Genomic DNA, 23,671 nt, shown 5'->3' with positions numbered 1-23,671 from the left:
GTCAGTCGTGCTGGTCCAGCGCTGAGTTATTCATAGTCCTTTTTATGAAGATTAAAGCCTGCAGTGGATGCAGAGCCTTCAGCCAGAACCTGTCAGACTTATAATTCTAAGTGCAAAAAGCATAAATTATTCAGTAATTGCAGCATGTTAAAAGCTTCTCAACAATATCCTTCAGCTTTTGCTTAATGCTAATGCTTTTCATTGAGGGGACATTTACATGATATGTTTGACTTTGAAACATGGGTGATATTCCTCTGCTGGTGTCCTCCACAGTGCCAATTTATCAAAAGCTGCCTGGGGCGCCCTGGAGAAGAACAACACTCAGATTATGGTCCGCTCCTATGAACTGGGGGTCCTCTACCTGCCATCTGCCTTTGTGAGTATTACGGCTCAAGCCACTTCATGACAACTTGTTTCAAGGAGTGAAGCCAAAATTGGCCCTTCAAAGCATCTTAAAGGGATAGTATACCCAAAAATTTAAAAGAAAGAAACAAAATGTTGTAATTTACTAATTGTTTTTGTGAACAATTGCTTTTAATATTGCAAATTTTGTTCAATAGAGAGAATACAGCATAGGATTATATCTTAAACAACCCCAAATATCTACCCCACCTCCGCCCCCCCCCCCATGCCGGTAGACTTCTATAATGACTGAAAAAGAGAGTTACAAAAAAAGGAAAACTAAATGACTATTACATAATGAGATACATATAATTTAAAAAATCCTTGACTTGTTTCAAACCAGTTTGGAATTTTTTTGTTTTGCAAAAGATGATATTTTGAAGAATGTGGGAAAACTGTTAACATTGTGTTGTAGCTATTTCTTGAAAGTGCATTTATTTTTACATACATTTTTGGTGTTTTTTATTTTTTTTAGCTTTTTAGTTTTGTTTGTTTAGTTTAGTTTATTTGAATGTGAATGTCATAAAAGCATGGAAAATGGAACAGCAGTAAGCCTGAAGAACGGAACTGGATCAGTCACACAATTGATTGACCACTTGTATTGTACAGTGATAGATTATTGTTTTATAACAAATTTAGTTTGATATAATTTTTACTTTAGTTTTGATGTACTTTTGTTGGTAAATTACCGGTTTAACAACCAAGAGAATCTAATGAAAGCAAATGGAGGTAAGATATTCACCAATAATTAATAATAAAAATAACAATAGCAGTAGGTAGTGCTGTCGCCTCACAGCAAGAAGGTTGCTGGTTCGAACCTTGGCTCAGTTGGCGATTCTGTGTGGAGTTTGCATGTTCTCCCTGCCTTCGCGTGGGTTTCCTCTGGGTGCTCCGGTTTCCCCCACAGTCCAAAGACATGTGGTACAGGTGAGTTGGGTAGGCTAAATTGTCCGTAGTGTATAAGTGTGTGTTAATGTGTGTGTGGATGTTTCCCAGGGATGGGTTGCGGCTGGAAGGGCATCCGCTGCGTAAAAAAACTTGCTGGATGAGTTGACGGTTCATTCTGCTGTGGCGACCCCGGATTAATGAAGGGACTAAGCCGACAAGAAAATGAATAAATGAATGAATGAATGTCCCAAGAGCCAGTCCCTGTACCCAACGATTGGGTTGTGCCCGTAAAAAGGTGGAATGCCATATTCAGGTTGTAGGAAAGTCCTTACCCCAGGTGGAGGAGTTCAAGTTTCTTTGGGTTTTGTTCACAAGTGAGGGAAGGATGGTGAGTAATGAGTAAGATTGACAGGTGGGTTGGTGCAGTTGTAGCAGTAATACTGTTGATGTACCGGTCCGTTGTGGTAAAGAAGGAGCTAGGCGGAAAGGCAAAGCTCTCGATTTAGCGGTCAATCTATGTTTCTACTCTCACCTATTGTCATGAGCTTTGCGTCATGACCAAAAGGACAAGATCTTGGCTGAAATGGGTTTCTTTTGGACCCACCCTTCCACATCAAGAGAAGTCAGCTGAGGTGGTTCGGGCATCTGTTTCGGATGCTTCCTGGATGCCTATGTAGGGAGGTGTTCCAGGCATGTCCCACCGGGAGGAGACCTTGGGGAAGACCTAGGACACGCTGGAGGGAATATGTCTCTTGGCTGGCCTGGAAACACCTCGGGATCACCACCAGAAGAGCTGGAGGAAGTGTCTGGGGAGAGGGAGGTTTGGGATTCTCTTCTAAGGCTGCTGTCCCCGCGACTTGGGCCCCTGAAAAGCAGATGAAAATGAATGAATGAATTAATTAATAATAATATTAATAATAATAAATAATTAGATATTCACCATTAATTTCATGATAGTTTCAGTTCTTAAAGGTCCCATGAAGTGCATTATAATGTGCAGTTTTTTTTTTTTATTTGATGTTTGACAAATTTCAACTGAAACATTAAGACAGGGCGGGGCATATAGTAGCTCCTCCCATTATAATTTTTTTTAAGCGTTTCTTTTTAGCACAGCTCTGCCAGTGAGTGTGACTGAGCTCAAGCCAATCAAATAAAAAAAGCAAATGAAGGGGCGGGACATGTCAGATACCAGAAAGATTGGTCAGAAGATTTGACGAGAAACTGAAGTGACCTTTTATTTGAAGTGTATCAATGTTTTGGAGCACACTAGATTATATATATCCTTAAGGAGGGGCACCCCTAGCAACTTAGGACGCTCTGAAAAAAATTAGTGAGGGTCCTCTTAGGTTGAAAAGCGTGAAGTGCATTCGAAAACCATACTTCTGCTGCCTTAGGCAAAAGGTCAAAACACATTCACTTCTATAGTAGAAAAGACAAATACTATTTCAACTTCCTTCAATATATGAAAAAAAATTTAAACTGGTTTTGAGTGAGTAAATATTGACAATTTAGATTTTTGGGTGAACTTTCCCAATTAGCATCAAAGCTTCCTACAAAAACCCTCAACAAATGAGCATATTTTTATTTGTGCACCTATTTATTTGTAAGATACACACCCTGTGACAGCTTAAATTGAATGCACATAAATGCACAGCTGTTTGCATATGTATTTCTATCTTTAATAACATCTATATATTATTTTGCAACATATATGTAGGGTTCTCTGGTTTCCCCCCACAGTGCAAAGGCACAAAGGTAAATTAAATAAACTGAATTGTCTTTAGTGTATGAGTCTGTGTGTATGGGTGTTTCTCAATACTGGGTTGCGGCTGGAAGGGCATCCGCTGCGTAAAACGTATGCCGGAACAGTTAGCGGTTCATTCCACTGTGTTAATCTCTGAAACAGAGACTAAGCCGAAGGAAAATGAATGAATGAATGCTAAGCCACTTGATAGATCATGTCAAAGAGATGTGAAGTCTGTTTGCACATTTTCAAGGACTTGGGGTGTTTGGGGAAAATAAACTCTTACAAAGAAAAAAAACAAACACTCATTTTCGATCCATGAATACATCTCTAGGCGGTCTTACAGTTTAAAGTGTCAGAAATAGGAAATCAGCTTGTGTTGATGTGAATAATTAACCAAAGTGTCTTCTCACAGGATAAGAGCAAACAGTCTTATGATTAATTATGAGACGTCAGCACATCATTTAATTGCTGTTTTCATTTACCACATCGCAACCTGTGGAAAGAAAAACCCTGAAGATTAAAATAGCAAGACAAAAAGCTCAAAATAGGCTATTTTCCCCTGCAATTAGAGCTAGTGTATGCAAATATTGTGCCTCATTCACAATTTTTTAAGGATTTTCATTCACTTCACAACGTTTTTAAAGCAGCAGTACCCAAAGATCCTGGGAAGCGCTTTGAAATGTGCATCTTTATTCTATGCGACAAAATCTCAACTAAAGCATAAAGACAGGGTGGTTATATAGTAGGCCATACACTCTCAAAAATAAAGATACACGTGCTGTCACTGGGGTGGTACCTTTTTAAAAGGTTTTTTTTTTTGTGCATTTAAACAAAAAGATTTATTAAACAAATATATTTATTAAAATAATATTTTAGTCGCACAAATTTAGAAATAGAAAGACAATACAATTAAATTCAAGCAAGATACTGCAAAAAAAAAAAAAAGACAACCTACAAAATTTTTCATTTTTCATTTTTTTTGCTTCTCTTGATTTTTACATTTGTATTTAATATTTTTCTATAACAGTTAGATTTGGATGTACTAGTTTATGGACTGTCATTGTAAGTTATTTTGTTAGATAAGCTCCAGATTTGGCTTCAGTACTGACTAATCTAATGTATATGCATAAATATAATATTGTATCGCTTCCGGTGCGTGTGCGAGTGAGTGTGAAGGGCTCAGATACAAAAGCCGCTAAACGCCTTTTCCACCAAAAAACGAGATAATGACATTGCGTAAATGCTTTAGGCACATACAGTAGTACACCGTCAACATAAAGATTTGCTTCTAAACATCCAAATCGCAGCGTCTGCGCATTCAGGAATAACAGTTTGTTTCACAATGTTTTTACACTCCATTATTTGAATCTACCAAGCTTAGTTTACCATGTTTGCAATGTTTACATTGTTCTACTTGCATTAAATCTAAATCCCAAATATCAGAAGTGACAACATATTGTTAAGATTTAATTAATGCCAGTTTTAATGTTATTAATTAATGCACTTACTTGACAGATTTCATTGATTCATTTTCCTTCTGCTTTTTCCCTGGTCTATCACAGCGGAATGAACCACCGCTTGCTGTACTTGACAGATTTATATATTTTAATTTTAGGTGGTTTGTGTGTGTGTTTTATGTTTGGTAAAATAATTTCTAATTGCGTCTTAAGTGATTTTCAACTGAATACACTGTCTTGTCTCAAAAGGTGGATTCAGAGGGTTTTGCATAAAAAGCATACTTGGATTTAGCTGGTGTTGACGCAAAAGAAAATTTACTTTGTTAAAAAACAAAGAAATGTCTAAAGTGACATTTTTGAAAAAAGGTATTTTATTTACCAGCTAATAACCTCATCATTACATGTTAAATAAATCTAAACAAAACAGAGGAGGCTAATAGAAAATGCTCATTTACAAGAAAAGAGGTCTGATGGATTTAGAGGGTTTTGCATCTGAACTATATATATATATATATATATATATATATATATATATATATATATATATATATATATATATATATATATATATATATAATTATTATTATTATTATTATTATTATTATTATTTTCATTTTGGGAGGAGTTAAAATTTGCATACAGTATGTTGTTTTTTAACAACCAGATGCATTTAGACCTCTCCATCTGGAATGCATCTCAGACCCCCTAGTGAAGTGCTTTGAGCGATCAGATTTTTATCCATCTCGAATGAAAATCCTCTCTGTTAAAATCTCTGAAAATTTTATTTAGTTCTGCACAGATCTTTAGGGTAAACCACCTGGTTAGAAAGTGGTTAGAAAGTAAGACCCTCATTGCTAGTCTTGTCTTGGAAACCTGGCAATATAGAAAGAATTTTCAAAGTCTGATTTCCAGGCCTGAAAGAGTCGTGAAAATTAATGAAATATTTAAAAGGTCATTGAAAAGTCAAGGAAAAATAAAAGAATTCACTGTTAAACCAGAATGAGTGTTACCCTCTAATCATGTTGCAGGATGTTAACTACTATTTTATCCAGCAGGGTTTAGTGAAGAAATTAAGTAAAGTGTGTGAATGTACTTCTGAATTACTCTGAGTGTGTAAATGCTGTAGATAATGTCTTGAAGTACGTCTTTGATTTCTCCATATGGACAGAGAGAGCCTTTGTGTAGCGCACACATACTCACAGGGTAATTTGTCCTTGTTGTCAGGGTAGGTCTGAGAATTACTTCAAAGGTTGCTAAGCAACAGTATGGTTCAGTTCTCTTGCCGTGGAAAAAAAGAGGCGGGGGGAACATGAGTTTGAAAGAGGATAGTGAAAAGGTTGTGCTCTCGTATTCAGGAGGGATGTGTTGTGTTTTTTGTTTTCTTTTTTGTGGCCCAAAGCATCTTTGTTTTAGTTGAAGTTGAACACAGAAGTCTTGTTCGTGTCATGCTTAGATCTCGCCGGAGGTCATTTATGAATAACTCACTAACATTACGCATGTTTTGTTTTATTATAATGAACCCATAATTAGACTTTTTTAGACTTGGAGGACATTATATTTGCATTTACTGCACTTCATCGTTTTTGGTTGATTGCTTGGCTTACTGATGAGGCTGTATGTTGTATTTATTTTTTTACAGCTGTAGAGGTCAAGCTCCATCCTTTTCATAATGAGTCACATTTCATTGTTTGCCACCGTGTGGTGGTAATTAAAGTTCACTTGTTTAAGAAAGTCTGAGATCCGTCTATTCATGAGAACAAATTACATTTTGTTTTCACTCTTAATGAAACACCTTTGACAGCAAGTACATGCTCTCAAAGCAGCATAACGTTCTCTCTCTCTCTTAACAGTCATGCTGTGCAATACACCAATGAGAGACAGGGATTATTAGTGAGCCAAACTTAGCCTTGCCCTTGTTTACCACCAACAAAGTTAGTACAGTTTAAAAAGTATGTTCGAGAATTAAGTGAAGATGCAGGTGATGAGTCAGTATTTTATCATTTTGTACTTTTTTTTTCTTGGTATTCATGAAAACTGCTGCATTACTAGCTCTTGGAAGCCAAGTCAAGGCCATTACAGTGATTTTTGAGGAAATGAATGTTCAGTATAACACCAATCACTATAATTGAGATGTGCTTGCATATGCTAAGAAACGAAATAGCTAAAAATGAACCATACTGCAAAAGTAACCATTTTATAAGTTAACTAATAAGTACAGAAATAGTAATTTTTTTCACTAGAAACTCTGTGTAAGGATTTTAGGTGCAAGATTTACCAAACAAGGCTTATTTATGTGAGAGCACAATACCAAAACAGATGGGTGTGGAAATATCTCTGGATGAATTACAGACAATGTGCAAATTATAAAATAAAGAAGTAACATCAAATTTACATATTGACCAATTCAATAAGCACAGTGCAAATTAGGATATTGGCAAATGAAAAAAACTAATATGCCATCTAATATGAAGGCATGGCAAAAAAAGGTGGGGCTAGACAAATATATGGGGGTGCTGACAAATGAATATTCATTATAAACGATATTCAGACCGAACTAAAAAAATCACTGTGCTAATTATAGGGGGAGTACCACATTTTTCAGTTTGGTTTGAATATCGTTACACCCATTGTTTTCTTAGCACCCCCACATATTTGTTTATCCCGGTAGAATGTTGTTCTTTGTTTGACACTCCCATAATAAACTGATGTCCCCCCTCCCGAGCCCCTACAGCCCTCACCCCTTTCTACCACCCACCACCATCACAGGACATAATATGTGACTGAGAGCAAATCTTTAATCACAGAAATGAACAAAAAATTAGGGATGCACTAATATGAATTTTTGGGCCGATATTAATAACCTATAGCTCTTAAGATTTGGGGGCCGATAACTGATATATCAGCCGATAACTATAAATATTTTAAAATGTTTATTTTTATACAGTGAAAAAATGATTTTATTTTAAAAACTTCATAAAAGTTTGAACTGATCTTATAAACTGAATAGCCTACTCAAAGCAAAAAAGCTATAATTTCAAAACTGCAAGGTGATTACATAGATATATTCACCATTTCACATAAATCAGCATGCCAAAAATGTATTATTTCCTTTATTTCATAGCAAACTAACAAGCAACTTGACTGTTGCATAAAAAATAATAGGTTAAATACAAACAAGTTAAATATATTTTAAATATAATATAAAAAATGAAACCAGCTCAAATGTTCTTGAATTAAACATGTTACCATCATGTACATATGTACAAATATATAATGTCCGAAAAAGCATTTTAAGAAGTGTTTTGACAATTCAGAGCCACCATCAGGCCTGGATTGGCTAATCAGCAGGACCGGAAGAATTCCGTTTTTCGGCCACAAGTGCTGGTGTCCCTAGCTGCTTGCACTCTCAGCAGTAGGACTTTTTTCATTTATGTATTTATTTGACCATAGCCTCACTCTTTTTATTCATTATTTTGCCGCAGCTCCGCTTTTTAATTTTTTTTTCTCACAGCCCTGTGAGCAAAATGCAGCCTGCAGGTTAATGATGACGATTTATTTATTTATTTTATTTTATTTTATTAATTAATTTTTTTGTGTTAAGGCATATAATACTGTTTGGGTTACTTATGATGGTGTAAATATATATATTTTTTGTGTGTGTGTGTGTGTGTGACCACCGTTACAAAGGACTGGATATCTATAAAGAATTTTGCACAGAATATATATTCAGATATTGCAGGAAAGGACATTGTGATTTTTTTTCATGAATAGCACTGGAGATTTAGCTACCCTTTAATGTTCTCAGATTTACGAAAAACATTTGAAGTTCTAAAGCAGCTGTAACCTTAAAAAAGACATGATAGTGTCATTAGAAACTTAATTGGAAATGACATTTTTTTTAATAAAGTCAGTCGTGAACTGAGGTGGGCCTGTCTAAGGCTTGAAACTCCAGGGTTGAAAAGGAGTCTCACTCCAGCTCTGGCCATTATATAAGCAAAAGGCTAAATACAGAAAGTATGCTTCACTTTAGAAAATGCAGCACAAATTTTTCCCATTTGTTTTTTCTTAGATTATTTGTTAGATTCAGTTAAACTTGTAAATCATGATCAACCTGTTCACATTTACACATCAGTTAAGCATGAGCAACTCCAGTTTCCCCCATAGTCCAAACACATGCGCTATAGGTGAATTGGGTAAGCAAAATTGTCCGTAGTGTATGTGTGAATTGAAGTGTATGGTTGTTTCCCATTGATGGGTTGCAGCTGAAAAGGCATTCACTGTGTAAAGCAAAAGTTGGTGGTTAATTACACTGTGGCGACCCCTGTTTAATAAAGGGACTAAACCAAAAAGAAAATGAGTGAATAAGCATGAGCAAATACATAAGTCTTAAGTGAACATAAAGGCATTTTAACCATTATTTACTACTTAATAAGCCATATATTATTTCTTTGATTCATTGTGAAGTTACTGAACAATAAGTTAATACTTATGTTTAATGTTGCAATTCTATATTGCTAAAATAGTTTAATAAACACAGTTTAACCTCATGTCCTAAAGTTAAAGTTGTATGTTGCAAAGTTAAAGTATGTCCACGTTTATAATGGCACTTGAGTGTTCTTCAAGTTTATTAACTTGAGCTATAGCTAATGGCTAATTAAGGCTAAAATGTCATTAACACATTGCTAATAAAGGAAATTGTGCCCCATATTCTAAAGGGAAACTTAAATTTACATTAATTATGGCAGTTATTGAAGGATATTCATGTTTATTGACTAGAACAAGCTAAAAATTAATGCTAAAATGTCAATTATACAGGCAAATAGCTATTAACATACAGTGTTACCAACTGACTGTTATTGACATTTTAAAGACATAATAAGAATAATATAGAGAGAGATAAGTCTGTTAAATAACAGAATCAGGGGAAATAATAAATAAGCATGCATCACAAAATACGGGAAACTGCTAATGTAGGATATACAGTTGAAGTCAGAATTATTATCCCCCTTTGATTTATTTCTTTTCTTTTTAAAATATTTTCCATATGATGTTTAACAGAGCAAGGAAATTTTCACAGTATGTCTGAGAATATTTTTTTCTTCTGGAGAAAGTCTTATTTGTTTTATTTTGGCTATAAAAGCAGTTATAAATTTTTTTAACACCATTTTAAGAAAAAAATTATTAGCCCCTTTAAGCTATTTTTTTATCGATAGTCTACAGAACAAACCATCATTATACAATAACTTGCCTAATTACCCCAACCTGCCTAGTTAACCTAATTCACCTTGTTAAGCCTATAATGTCACTTTAAGCTGTGTAGAAGTGTCTTGAAAAATATCTAGTAAAATATCATGTACTATCATGATGGCAGAGATAAAATAAATCAACTATTATATGAGTTATTAACTATTATGTTAAGAAATGTGTTGAAAAAATTCTTTTTGCTAATTAGAAATTTGACAAAAAATAAACAGGATGGCTAATAATTTATGGGGCTAACAATTCTGACTTCAACTATATTTCACAGTGTTCTCAGATAAGAAGCACAGTAGCATTAGTGGTAGAGCATTGTTAGTAACTACCCAACATTGATTTTTTAAATGTATTTTATCCTGTTAATAAATACACGCAGTAAAACTACTTAAACACAAGACACCTCTACTATTAACCAAAGAATTGGCATATCTACAAAATAGACAAGAATTATTGCCTCAATAAGTGGCCTCAAGACAATGATAAAAACCTTTTACAGCACATGCAAAAGTGAAAGACGTCAGAACTGGACAGTCCCCATGCACTTGCACGGCTCTTCACATTAACTTCCTGTAATCTGACTGCATTTATGTGAGACAGTCCACAAGATGTACAGTTTGACGTGTTTTTGACAGTTCAAGCACAATGAGAACAGCTCGCACCCTTTCTGAGAAAATAAGATCACGCTGATATTATGTGACTGCGTTGTTTGTTCCAAGTCGTCTTTAAAGCAAATTAAAAATGACATTTTTGCTAAACAAAATGTTCTGACCGTGTGTTTCTCTAGCGTTCCTAATAAACATGGAAAAATTCTACCTTATACCACACACTGTCTGTTCTCAGCGGTGTCTCTTTTAGCAATTTCATTACAAGTGCAACATTAATGCTTTTTAGGCATTATATAGTGCCTCAAATACCGTATATTCAAGGAGCTCACGTTAATAAATTGCATTGCGAAAATTCATTTCAATTAATTTCCTCTCATAAGTATTGCGTCTGAATGGGAAACTATTTCAAATGCATATTCAATAAAGTGAGATGCAAAAATAGCTATTTGTAAATTACCTTCAGCCATTGAACGCTGTATAAATCTGACCTAGATGTTCTGTTTAGTGATGAAAGCACAAATATCTTTGTTTCACCATCTTAGCTCTGATCCAATTGAATATTTACTGTTTGGCTTCCTCCTGAACAACATACTTATTTTTAACTGCGCATAAAGCTGCTGCAGAACAGCTGGATTTCATAAACTTTAAGACACTGGTGACAAATAATCTAGTAAAGCTATACCATAGTGAAAATCTACTTTTTTTTTGTTTGGTTAATTTATCAGAAGAAATTGTTCGTGCCACAACAATTAAGTGCGTTAGACTTTGTCAGTTTGTTTCCCTTCTGCAGAATGAGGGGAAATGCAGATAAATCGCTCAATCATTTACTCACCCTCAGGTTATTTCAGACCACATTAACCCCAATGATGTCTCTGCTCAACCAATAAGATGTCTTTATTAGTTAAACAAACAGGATTTATCATTGTTAAATGTGACATCTGAGATTTAACTAGAAGTTTGAAGGTTGTTAAGGACTTTGCTCACAAGTCTCCAATTGTAGTATTCTTAACTTTAACTTAGAAATATCTGTCGATAAATGAAATTCTTTTTGAAATAGTTTGTTTCTTAATTAAATTTGCCTATACAATGTAAATATACATATAAATTGCTTATTCACTTTCACAACTGTGGAACAATCTGATTTAATACAAGTCTAGAAGAATGTGTAACTTTTTTTTTTTTACTTTGATTAATTCTGTGTTTTGTTATGGATAATTCGTAGATTTAAAAAAAAATTATTGATTTTGAAGTTTGTTTTGTTTTTTGCTTTGCTTTTTACTTTGTTTTTGTTTTGACTGAGTGTATAATTTTTGCTTTGTTTTTTAAAAATTAGTTTTGTTTTGTTTCGTGTTTTGTTTTTGTTTTGTCGAGTTGTGTTTTGTTTTGCTTTTGTTTTGCTTTTGTTTTGTTATTTGTTTTGTTTTGCTTTGCTTTGCTTTTGTTTAGTTTTTGTTTTGCTTTGCTTTTGTTTAGTTTTTTTATTGTTTTGCTTTGCTTTTTATGTGTTTTATTTTGTTTTTGTTTCATTTTTGTTTTGCTTTTGTTTTTTTTGTTTTGTTGTTTCATTTTTGTTTTGCTTTTGTTTAGTTTTTTTGTTTAATTTTTGTTTTGCTTTGCTTTGCTTTTTTGTTTTGTTTTTGTTTTGCTTTGCTTTTTATTTATTTTTTGTTTATTTTTTGTTTCGTGTTTCGTTTTGTTTTGTTTGTTTGTTGTTGTTTGTTTTTTTTGCCTCATTTTGTTTTGCTTTGTTTTTTTTAACGTTTTTGCTTTTTTTGTTTTGCTTTTTTGTTTTGTTTTGTTTTTTGTTTCATTTTTGTTTTTTTGTTTTGCTTTGCTTTTTGTTTAGTGTTTTGCTTTGCTTTTGCTTTGTTTTGTAAAATAAAACAAAAATGTATTGTTTTATTTTGACAGAGTGTATAATAATAAATGTGGAATAAATGTACTTAAACAAATAAACTGACAGATCAACCATGAACTTTTAACAAAGTTTTTATTGGTTTTAGAAAAGGCAACTGAGTAAATGATTATTAAATGTAATTTATCTCAGTGATCCAAATATGTCATCCAGAATAAACCGCATCCTATGTTTTGTGGTGAGGTTCTGGGTCGCTTCCTGTTTTTTTATTTCAGGAATAACAGGACAGTGTTTGCATGCTGCATCTCTCTGGGCTTTGTGAAAGCATTAGCTGTCTGAGTCTAGGTGATATATTCCCCACTGCCCTTTAAATCTATCCAGCCCCCTCCATCTTCATGCCCACCACACAAATGAGAGTTTAGCTTCACTCAGAACAGCTCTGTTCCCCTCTGACTTTACCCACAGAAAACAGGACGAGTGAATGCACACCTTCTCATTAGAGTTTGCCGAGCACTTATGTGACCATGCTATCACCATCATCTGAGTTTATGGGAGTCATGGCATATCTTTAGACCTGTTCAGATGGGGTTAAAATAAATGGGAATTCTGGGTTTTTATGTTGTACACACAGTTGTGCAAATGTAATGGTTATTGTAACAGATCTGGAAAAAAATAAATAATACATGAATGCACATCAACAAAGACTGATGTTTGTAGGTTGTAGGAAATCCAGTGTTTGTATGAAATCATATGAAATCCTGCATAGGTTTTTATTTGTTTATTGCAATATTAAGAGTATTATTGTAACATTAGAAGTATTAGAAATAACATTAAATTACCATTGTTTGTTAATAGAAGTGAAATATGTTAACTGAATAAAGTTAGCTACCAAAAAACTATTTTTAATACACTGCATCACATTAATATGCATGTGTGTGTGTGTGTGTGTATATAGAGTTGAAGTCAGAATTTTTAGCCCCCCTTTGAATTTATTTATTTATTTTTAATATTTCCCAAATGATGTTCAACAAAGCAAGAAAATTTTCATAGTATGTCTGATAATATTTTTTTCTTATAGAAGAGTCTTATTTGTTTTATTTTGGCTTGAGTAAAAGCAGTTTTTAATTTTTAAACACCATTTTAAGGACAAAATTATTAGCCCCTTTAAGCTATATTTCTGTTGGACAGTCTACAGAACAAACCATTGATATACAATAACTTGCCTAATTACCCTAACCTGCCTAGTTAACCTAATTTACCTAGTTAAGCCTTTGAATGTCACTTTAAGCTGTCTAGAAGGGTTTTGAAAAATATCTAGTCGAATATTATTTACTGTCATCATGGCAAAGATTAAATAAATCAGTTATTAGAACTGAGATATTAAAACTATTGTGTTTAGAAATGTGTTCAAATCTTCTCTCCGTTAAACAGAAATTGGGGAAAAAAACAGGGGTGCAAATAATTATATATTATATAAAATATATTTTGTGCAACTGGTTTATGTATATGTTAAGGTTATTTTGTTATATTTGTCATTATTTTGCATGTAATGTTTTGTTTTTGTTTTATTTTTTTGCCCCTTAATCTATCAAGCCATTAGAGATGAGTGGGATAATTGCCGAGTCATTTGACAACCAACTGGTCAGACAGTTAGTGTCTGTTTTTATATCTGTCTGTTTAAAATAACAGTTTGTTGTTGTTGTAAAGCATTGTAAAATAAAGATATTTTACTTTAAAACTTTGTATTAAGATATCTTCTATAACATTACTAATAAATAACATTGATGATAATAATGTAAGGACTTATTTTTTCAACAGTAATGTACATCCTCTCTTGCAGGGTTAATTAATATGGTAATGATTTTTATCTTTTAAATAGGTTTTCTTTTTGCAATGAATGATATTTTGATGAGCGTTAACCAAAGATCACTATCAGCCATTAATAAATGTCCTATTGTCTGTGTAGAACATGAGCACATTTCCAGTGGAGAAGAATGTGTTTCCGGCCTGCAGCTCCTCAATTGGCTTCCCTGTGCCCTTTGACCTCCCACCTCAGCGTTACTCAAGCAAAGGTGAGACCAACGCATGCGTCATTCCCTTAAGTAATATTCATTTAATTCCGAACTTCATTAAAATGTCAGACATATTCTTTTAATCTCTAAACAACCACACGTACTTAAAGTGACAGCTTTACACATCAGTGCAGCATTTGCATCAAACTTAAAGGTTTGCTTAACTCGAAGTACACTGAATCATAGCTTGAAGAAAGGTTAACCTTTACTTTGAAATGCAGAGTTCAAATGATTCCTCAGGAAACACTCTGTAGATATTAATTGCACAAATCAAAACAGCAAGTGAAAGGTTGCTGTCTGGGCAGGCTGGTTTCCAAGCTAAATATATATAAATAATATTTTAAAAGACGCAGTTGTCGTAGTTTGCACTTTTACTTAAAAATATACTCTTTTCCAAGCTCACTATCATTCTGCTTAATTATAACAGCCTAATAAGTGTCTATTTAAAGTGTACTTCACTGTATGTGATGAGCGAGGTGTTAAAAGACAGCTAAGTGCGATGGCTAAGTGCTTATTTTAATTGCTGACAGCACAAGGGGTGTTCATGACACAATTAATAGCCATTTCATTTGCTGCACAGTGCTGTGCTCTGAGCCGTTAAATAGGATTGATAACGAGGAGACATGCTATTTACTGCCACCCAAGCTCTCTCTCATCTTCTCATTTGCCAAAGCATGTATTTGTAAATATTAAAGATTCATTCATTAAAGTTTTTATGACCCTTTAGGAAAAAGTATGTACAAACTGACTAAGGAGGTTGGTTGGCCTATGTGATTTGTTTTTTGGAAATTACTGTTCATCAAAAGGCTTGAACAAAGGTTTCTACAAAAAATAAATAAATAAATAAATAAGCAGCACAGTTTTATTAATACGGATGATAATAATAATAATAATTGTTTCTTTAGCATCAAGTCAGCATATTCTAATGCAGTTTGCTTCTAAATCTGACCCTGGACCACAAAAAAAAATTGACGTACATCACATAAAAGCTGAATGAATAAGTTTGCGTTGATGTATACTTTGTTAGGGCAGGACAATATTTGGCCAAGATACAACTATTTGAAAATCTAGGATCTGATGGTTAAAAATTAATCTTAATGCTAAATAGTCTTTTAATGTTTTCTAAATGCACATTACTAATTATTTGTGGTGTAACGGATCACAAATCTCACGATTTGGATAGCATTGTTTTTTTAGTCACGGATTGGACCCTTTTTCAGATCAGCTAAAAAGGGGAGGAGACAAATGTCATTTGCTTTCCATTTATTACAGAAACAGCACTGAAAAAAACTTTTGGTTTTAACAAACAGAACTTAGAACCTTTCACTTTATTAAAAATAAAATTAAGAAATAACCAGATGAATAAAAATAAATTGTAAAATGTTCAGTACTGTGAAAATCAATACTGTTGTTGCTGATAACGCTAAATGTAGAAATCTAACATAATTTGTATGACCTATATTTATTTTTAGTCTCATTTTTAATAAATGATTCAGTTATTCACTCATAAAACTTCATGTTTAATTGCTCGATGTGCCATTTTTGAAAAATTATTTAGTGGCATATTTTTGATAGCTGGTTGTCGACACCTATTGGTTAAACAATGTAACTGCCACCTACAACTTTCATTTTTGAGCGTTAAGTTTTGACAATGATTTTAATCTTTACCATAAACATCAGTAGTTTTATCTAAACTACAAACTGTTTTCATAGTACTTTTGTGTTTTGTGATTGTTTGTAACGTTATAATGAACTCAAAAGACTGACGACTGAATTGTTTTCTTGAACTTTTGCGTTTTTCAAAAACAGATTTGAATGCAGCGATTCAAAGGATTAATAACTGTATGCAAATCACCATCATTTATAATTCATGTTGCGTGGATGGTAAGATCCTGATCTTTTATTGATTGATCGTGCAGCTTACATTGAATGCATAAATGCAGGCTAAACAAGTAGTGACTGAAAACACCTTTAATAACCTAAGAAACCCATCACATCCCGAATAACCCACTACAACTTCCATCATCTTTATATTTACAGTAAAGCCTAAATGCTTTCATACATGTGAATTGATTGACGTGAGAGGCGATTGTTACAAATTTAGGAATAATCTACAAGTTAAAAAAAGTATCAATTCGTGGGTCACGTGTGTTCCGAACCGTGGGTTATGATCCACACGAATCACAGATTAACCGTGATCTGTTACACCCCTACTAATGATAAAAAAGATTAAACAAGATTATTCGAATTTAAACTAAAAGTTTGTTTTGACATAATAGATGTGTGTGTTTATTTTATATATAATGCATTTGCGATATATATGCACACACATACATAGAAACCAAACTATAAAAAAGCAATCTTGTTACAGATGCATTTATTTATATATAATTTGTATCATAAACACAAATATTTTATGTCTAAATAGAAACATTTTCTCAATTATATGCATGCCTGTGTGTATTTATATATGAAGAGTTCTGATGCAAAAGCCACTAAATGCCACTTCCACCAAAAATGACATACTGCCATTGAGTGAATGCTTTAGGCAAATATTTTTTGCTTCAAATCATCTGAATCGCAGCGTCAGGGCATTCAGAAATAACAGTTTGTTGGCAAAGCCGCTAACGCCAATTGCTTCTGACAGCAAAAGCTTCTATATCCCAAGAACCAATCAGAAGATAATCAGAATACTGTCAGAATCTTATGTTTTTGTGCAAAGGGTTACATAAAAAAACTAATTGTGTCAGTAGACTCACCCATCACTTTATTTGCTAAATATTAATCTCCTGAAGTTCAATCCAAGCATCAGAATAGGGATGAAAGATCATTAAATGATGATTGTTGGTGTCAGCCAGACTGGCCTGAATGTTTCAGAAACTACTCATTTACAGCAGTGTTTCAGTTTTAAAGAGAATGGTCTTAAAAAATAAAGACAAAGCTTCTAGTGAGTGGTAGTTTGGTGGAGGAAAATGTTCTGTTGATACCAGAGTTCAGAGGAGAATGAGCCGACTGGTTCAACCTGATAGAAGGGCAAGAATATCTCAAATAACTACTCGCTAAAGCTGAGATCTGCAGAAAAACACCTCTGAATCCATCATGAAAAAAACATTGAAGCAGATAAACTACAGCTGACACACGTCATACTCCTGCCAGTTAACAACAGGAGGCCAAGGCTACAATTTACACTGGCTCACCAAAATTGCACTATAGATGATTTGAAAAAAGGTTGCCTGGTCTGATGAGCCTCCATTTCAGCAGTGGAATTTGAATCGTAGTGTGTCTAGAGTCAGAATTTGGTGTAGAATTTGGTTCAGGTTGCTGGTACGATGGTGTTTTGTAATGTTATTATTTAGGGCTGTATGATATTGGAAAAATTGACATTGCAATATTTTGTTTTGTTGCGATATGAATATAATTTCACCAGATGATTTAAATAGCTCTATTTGGAAGAAGTTACTAGTTTAGATAAACTGGGGTGACCAAGCCTATTTTTAAGCAGAGCATCTGCATAAAATAGAATTAATCACAAGCATTTATAAAAACGACAGAGCAAAAATAAATGTTTAATAAACAGTGCTTTATGGTTTTCTGGACATGGTTGTCCTTGAATAAACAGTTTTATACAATAATATAAAAATGCTCAAGCAATATATTGTTCAACTCTAGTATTATTGTCTGGCTTTGGTTCCCTCGATACCTTTAGCGTATCATTTAAACACCTGAGCATCTCTATCCTTTTATGACCACAATGAACCCATTGTGTGATGCTACTTCCAGGTGGATGACACACTACATATGTCACATAGCTTAAATCATCTCAAGCTGTTTTCTTGAACATGAAAATGAGTTCACTATACTAAAATTTGCTCCACAGCAGCCAGGGCTGTCTCCAAAGTCACCCTCTATACCCTTAAATAATTGAAAGGTTTTCAGAGTTTACCTCCAACCCCAATTAGATACACCCAAACCAGCTAATTAAGCACTTATTTGTCAAAAGAAACTTCCAAGGAGGTGTTTTGAGGCAAGTTTGGGGTGCAATGGTTGAGGGTGCAGCCATTTCCAGTGGATGTTCTGATGTTTACTCAGTCACAGTGAGACATCACACACCGAATTAATTTCCACATCAGACCATAAGCGTATAGCGTAATCCTATCAGTGAATGTTTCTAAATAAATTATTATTTGCTTGATGTAATGTTTGTATACATGACAGAAACATAAAAAAATAATAGTAAATTTTATTTGTAATGTACTTTTTTTTAGACTCAAAGTGCTACAAGGCAACATACCAACAATACAAGGCAAGCAGAAACAGCACAACAATAAAAAGATGCAATAAAACAATAAGAATATGAACCATTAGAATAAAAAAATTACAAATTGATCATCCTAAGTCCTAAATAATGTTTTGTTATTAATAGACCACTTGATAAGTGTTAATTATTAACACAGGTTCTAACCAAGATTTTTAATTGAATGGATTTATCAACCAGCAAAGCTCAAACAAAACGTCATTCTTTCTGGTCCACTCAGTGCTTCAATTCACTCACTTGTATTCATTGTCTTTTCCGTGGACAATATCAGTAGACTAATATAGGAAATAGGGAATGAGGCTGGACTAATTCATATAATTAATTAAAAATGTTCCAATTATTTTAATAGTCTAACTATGCTCTATGTATGTGAGTTTTTTGGGACATTAATTGATAATGATGGTGCAGTCAGACCCAAGATCCGGCATGTTACTGCTAAGAGCATGCTCAAAAAGCTCCACCTCGATGAGAAGAATGCTGAACATGTTATTATCTCTTATATAATGTTTGACACAATCGAGAAGAATGTTTCCTAAGAGAAGGTAAAATTACAGGTTGAGTTCACATATCTGTTTGTATTTAATGCCAGAAGTGTATACATTTTAAGTAAATTAGAAAATTGAGGATGCAGTTTGTTGTCAATGCATCTTGATATACAGTACTGTGCAAAAGTCCTAGGCCTTATTTACATTCGGATCGACATTATATATTACTTCTCATTCTCTTTATTAAAACACATCCAAAAAATACTGGTTCTAGTTGGATTTTAATTGGGTCCAGCTGTTTAAGACAAAAAAAGGAGTTAGAGAAAGATGGAAGATTGAATAAAAAATACTGGAGTCTGGTTTGATCTGTTGTCAATATTGCCTGAATTGATGGGTTTGAGAATGCTAAAAAATACAGACAGGTTTTAATTCATCATGTAATTCCTACTAGAAAGCACCTAATTTGTAATAGTTATTTTTTTCAGCATGATCCCAAACAGACTCCTTTCAACAGCTAATGAAACAAAAATAGTCATGAAATGGCCTCCACAGAGTCCAGATCTGAATATTATATACAGCATGTATAAGTTTTGACTCCAAAAGTAATTTTGTTTTGAGTATCGTGTACATTTCCCATATGTTTGTATATTATAGGTATAGTTTACCTAGAAGCAAGGACTTGCACTTGCTCCATACCTTTTAGATGGATAGATTTGTGCAAAAAGTCTTAGCCTCCCGAAGCTGGTGGTGGCCTAAGATTTGTGCACAGTACTGTAGAATTGAATCGAATCGATAACATGATAATGGTAATCGAACCAAACCTGCATGTTTTGCTTTTTCCTTAGTCAAACACATCCGATTTAACTCTGATTTAACTCAGCTCATTATCAGAGATTCTAGAACTCTATCAAAATGGTTGTATGAGATGAAAGAGACATGCAAAATGTGCAGTGCTGTGGGCGCTTCTCGAAAAAAAAAACTCTATTTAGTCCATATATGCTATCATACAGTTTTTCCTGGGAGTCTCCTTTATTTTAGACCCACCTGCTGCCTTGCGTTTTGTTATTTCTCCCAGAAAACTCCCATAATTTCACCCCACCCCTGGTCCTCAGCTTTTTGGTACAGTCTGTAACATTAACACTCCTTGGTCACCAACTGTTGGTATAGTATCTGATCGCAGCAACCGCTCGAAACCCGGTTCACAGTACAGTTACAACACCACAGTGCAGTTACTAATCTGGTTCCTACCTGTGTTATTCCGACAAACACACACCGCCATCATACCCTACTTCCCCCACCCCGTGGTTTCCAGAATTTCAGAGACATGTTAACAGGTATGGTTTAGGTTGTTTTGAAGGCAAAATTGGATCACTGATAAAGTTGCCTATGAGTGCGTTTCCCAATATTTACACTAAACATTTTTGAACAGTACTGTGTATATCTTGAAGAAGAAAAAGGTCAGATGTTAATTGCCAGTTTTCCATATGCCAGAATGTATAAACGAACAGCCTGGTATTTAATGTAAATATGCATTTTGGTCATGAGTCAAGTATATGGCAGCTTTAGTAAAGCTGCATTGTTTTGAATGACGGCTTGCTTGCAGATGAACCCAAACTATAGCCTGCAGGACATGCTGATGACAGTAAATTAACTCATTATCATCTGCTGGGTAATTACAGTGTTTGGTAGCTGACACTACTGTGCAAATACACTGATTCAGAGGCAGGATGCTTTACAAGGCCGTTTCACTATTTTTGCATTAAATACATGCAGCTTTGCGGTAATGTCAGTAAAAAGATCCCACATTAGCATTGGTGTGATGACATGGTCAATTGTGCTGCTAAAACCTTTATATTTGTGTTAAAAACATTTCAAATAGAGTCTTGATATTTTAAAGAGCCCCTATTTTGCGTTATGAAAAGCCATATTTTGGTTTAAGTGGTCTCCAACAATAGGCTTATATACATGCAAGGTCAAAAAACACTTTCATTGTCTTATAATATGCATTTATTTTTAACTAATTGTCCCAACGACTCCCATATGATTCGTTTAGCGATTCATTTGTTCCCAAACCCCTCCTTAACATTAAGCTAATCAGCGCTGATTGGTCCGAGAAGCCAGTCTGTTATGATTGTTTAACTGCATGAGATAGCAATAGCACACAGAGTATGTGAGAGCCCAGTGCAGGAATGCATTAAAGCAATGCAGTTAAACACCAACATTATACTCCACTCTTAAGCCTAACCTCAATAAACAATGACACACATTCAGTATTAATCCACAGAGTGGCAAAAGTTAAACTGTTTTGAAAATTGACCGTGCCGCATGTGTGAGGAACAGCTGATGGTGGCCATAGCAAAGGCAAATGGCAGAGGATCACAAGTTCAGAAACGCATTTAAATTGGTTTTGGACACAATATGTGAACAGCCCCATGACGGTTTTATCTGAGAGATACAGTACAAGCACTGATCTATAAAAGATATGTGATTACTAGCCGCATGTACCGATTACAACTGATAACATACAATTAAACACATATTTGGCTACACAAAAAACTACACAAAACGAGGCAACAATTTTTATGACCTGGAGGTAGAAGAAACTGGTCCATTTGGACTGTAAAGGTTACTGACAAAGTCCATGTCAAAGTCTGACAAAATCCCAAGCATAGTAGTCTCTGCTACTCCTTCAATAGGAAATCCTGCGTTGCAGCATAGGTTATTGAATCAATCATCCGAAAAATGGCAGGAAAAGAGCACACAGTTGGCTATACTGTAGTATTGTTGTGAAAATGAACTTTAACCTTTTATTCCCAGCAGCCGAATCTCCATTTGTCAGTAATAACTACCTTTTGTCATGATCAGTCCCGTGGTCACCTGCACTCCATTAGTGTCTGAAGGTTCACGTATTTACCAAAACCGGCACTTCATATGTGGTGATGTACCCGTATCGACATCGTCACATTCAAGCTAAAGATCCAAACCCAACATGATTCATTTATTCGACTCTTGAGTCGACTATTTCGTTAAAGAATCAATATTTTTCAACGGGTCAGATTTAAACCTCAGCTGTATGTTTTCATTCACTTAGTGCTGCGTTACACACTACATGAAAGGACATTTTCAAAAACCCATAATACACTCTCAGAAAAAAATGGTACAATGTTGGACCAAAGAAGGTATAAATGAATGTCACTAAGGCAGTACCTTTTTATGGGACAGAATTGTACCTTAAAGCAAGAAACAAATGTGTGCTATTGCAATTTGTAACTTTAAGGATTTGATTTCTACCATAGGAAAACAAAATGTATTTTTGGTTTTTAAAACATGCAGATACAATATTGTACCTTCATCAAAGGTACAATCTGAACCATGAAGGTACATTGACATTGTGTTCCTTTAAGAACTATTAAAAGGCTTTTTGCCATATCCAAAGTTTTATTTTCAGTAAAACATCAAATGCATTTTTGATTAATGTTTCAAAAAAAATATTTTTGTGTAAACCCACCTTTTCCTCTTATAATGAAGAATAGAAAATACTTGAACATAAATCAATAGATCACGTTTTTGCCAAACATGTCACAACACTTTTCACAAAAATGCTACAGAAATACATTCTCCCATGTACAATATAAAACATTGTTTTCTTCGATGTTCACACAATACCTTTGTAATCACTAAAAAGTTAATTTAATGTACTTCATTTTAAAATAGAAATAGAATTATGCACAAGTATTGTAACAAGACATGCACAATGTTGATTAGTTTTACAATACTAACATGTCTGCATTAACACTTCGTATATGCAGGACTTTTGCCAGTTCACGTCCGTGTAAAGCAAACGCCAAAAGGTGCAGATATCAGTAATGAAACTGTATTTATCAGAAAATGCTGAACAAATCTTTAGTTAAAATGCCCTAAATGTTTATTTAAAAATCTATAGTTTTGTTTTACCAGTAGTTTTGTATTATAGAACTTAATAATTAATGATTATGAGTTTCTTTAAACATATACTTTTATATAACGATTTATGTTTTAATATGGAATTTATTCATAATCACTTTGCTTATTCAGTAATATTTAGAGTCGTCGTCCAACACTTATGTACTGTTTTTATAAGAACAATTGTGTATTTTCATTTAAATTGTACCACAAAAGGTACAGAACAGTATTATAAAAGGTATTTTCTGTACTATATAAGGTACAACTTTTACCAAGGTACAAAACTGGTCCTTAACTAACATTATTTCTACCACTGTGTGCCTTTTTTTCTGAGTGTAGGGGCTCTTTAATATTTAGGAATATTGTAATATTTATGCAGTTATTGTTTCACAAAGCCTATATCTTCAGTTTTAAAGAAAGCACATTATGTCATTTCATATTTATCTCCAATTTTTAAACCAGGTTCATAAGTAAAGGGTGCAGGAAATGCCATTGCTTTGTTTGGATGTGACATGATATTTAACCATGCCTTGCAGGGTAAACCTGAAATGATAGGCTCTGAAATATGGTTGTAGGTACAGCCGTTTGCAGAAAAAAAAAGCGCCTGAAGTTGTCATGGCACCTAATGCTGAAAGAAGAGCATGCAG

The 23,671-nt window shown here is 34.0% G+C and overlaps 2 protein-coding genes across 3 annotated transcripts in view; both read left to right on the top strand.

Annotated features, from left to right (window-relative positions):
• The window catches only part of hmbox1a (homeobox containing 1a), a 664,927-nt gene that overhangs the window by 577,613 nt on the left and 63,643 nt on the right, over window positions 1-23,671 (top strand). The window lies entirely within an intron of this gene.
• tdp1 (tyrosyl-DNA phosphodiesterase 1) overlaps window positions 1-23,671 on the top strand; it is a 73,933-nt gene that overhangs the window by 38,319 nt on the left and 11,943 nt on the right. For both annotated transcript variants that reach the window (XR_015513231.1, XM_087290297.2), the window contains 2 exons: window positions 274-376; window positions 14,177-14,282. Coding sequence is in view for 1 of the 2 variants with exons in the window: in XM_087290297.2 (XP_087146423.1) it covers window positions 274-376; window positions 14,177-14,282 (209 nt within the window). In the remaining variant the exon portion in view is untranslated. The remainder of the gene's footprint in view (window positions 1-273; window positions 377-14,176; window positions 14,283-23,671) is intronic.

Source organism: Danio rerio, chromosome 17 (assembly GCF_052040795.2).
Source record: "Danio rerio strain M-AB ecotype USA chromosome 17, GRCz13ab, whole genome shotgun sequence".
Lineage (NCBI taxonomy): Eukaryota > Metazoa > Chordata > Actinopteri > Cypriniformes > Danionidae > Danio > Danio rerio.
Note: the sequence above shows the minus strand (reverse complement) of the source record. Positions and strands in the feature narration are given on the sequence as shown.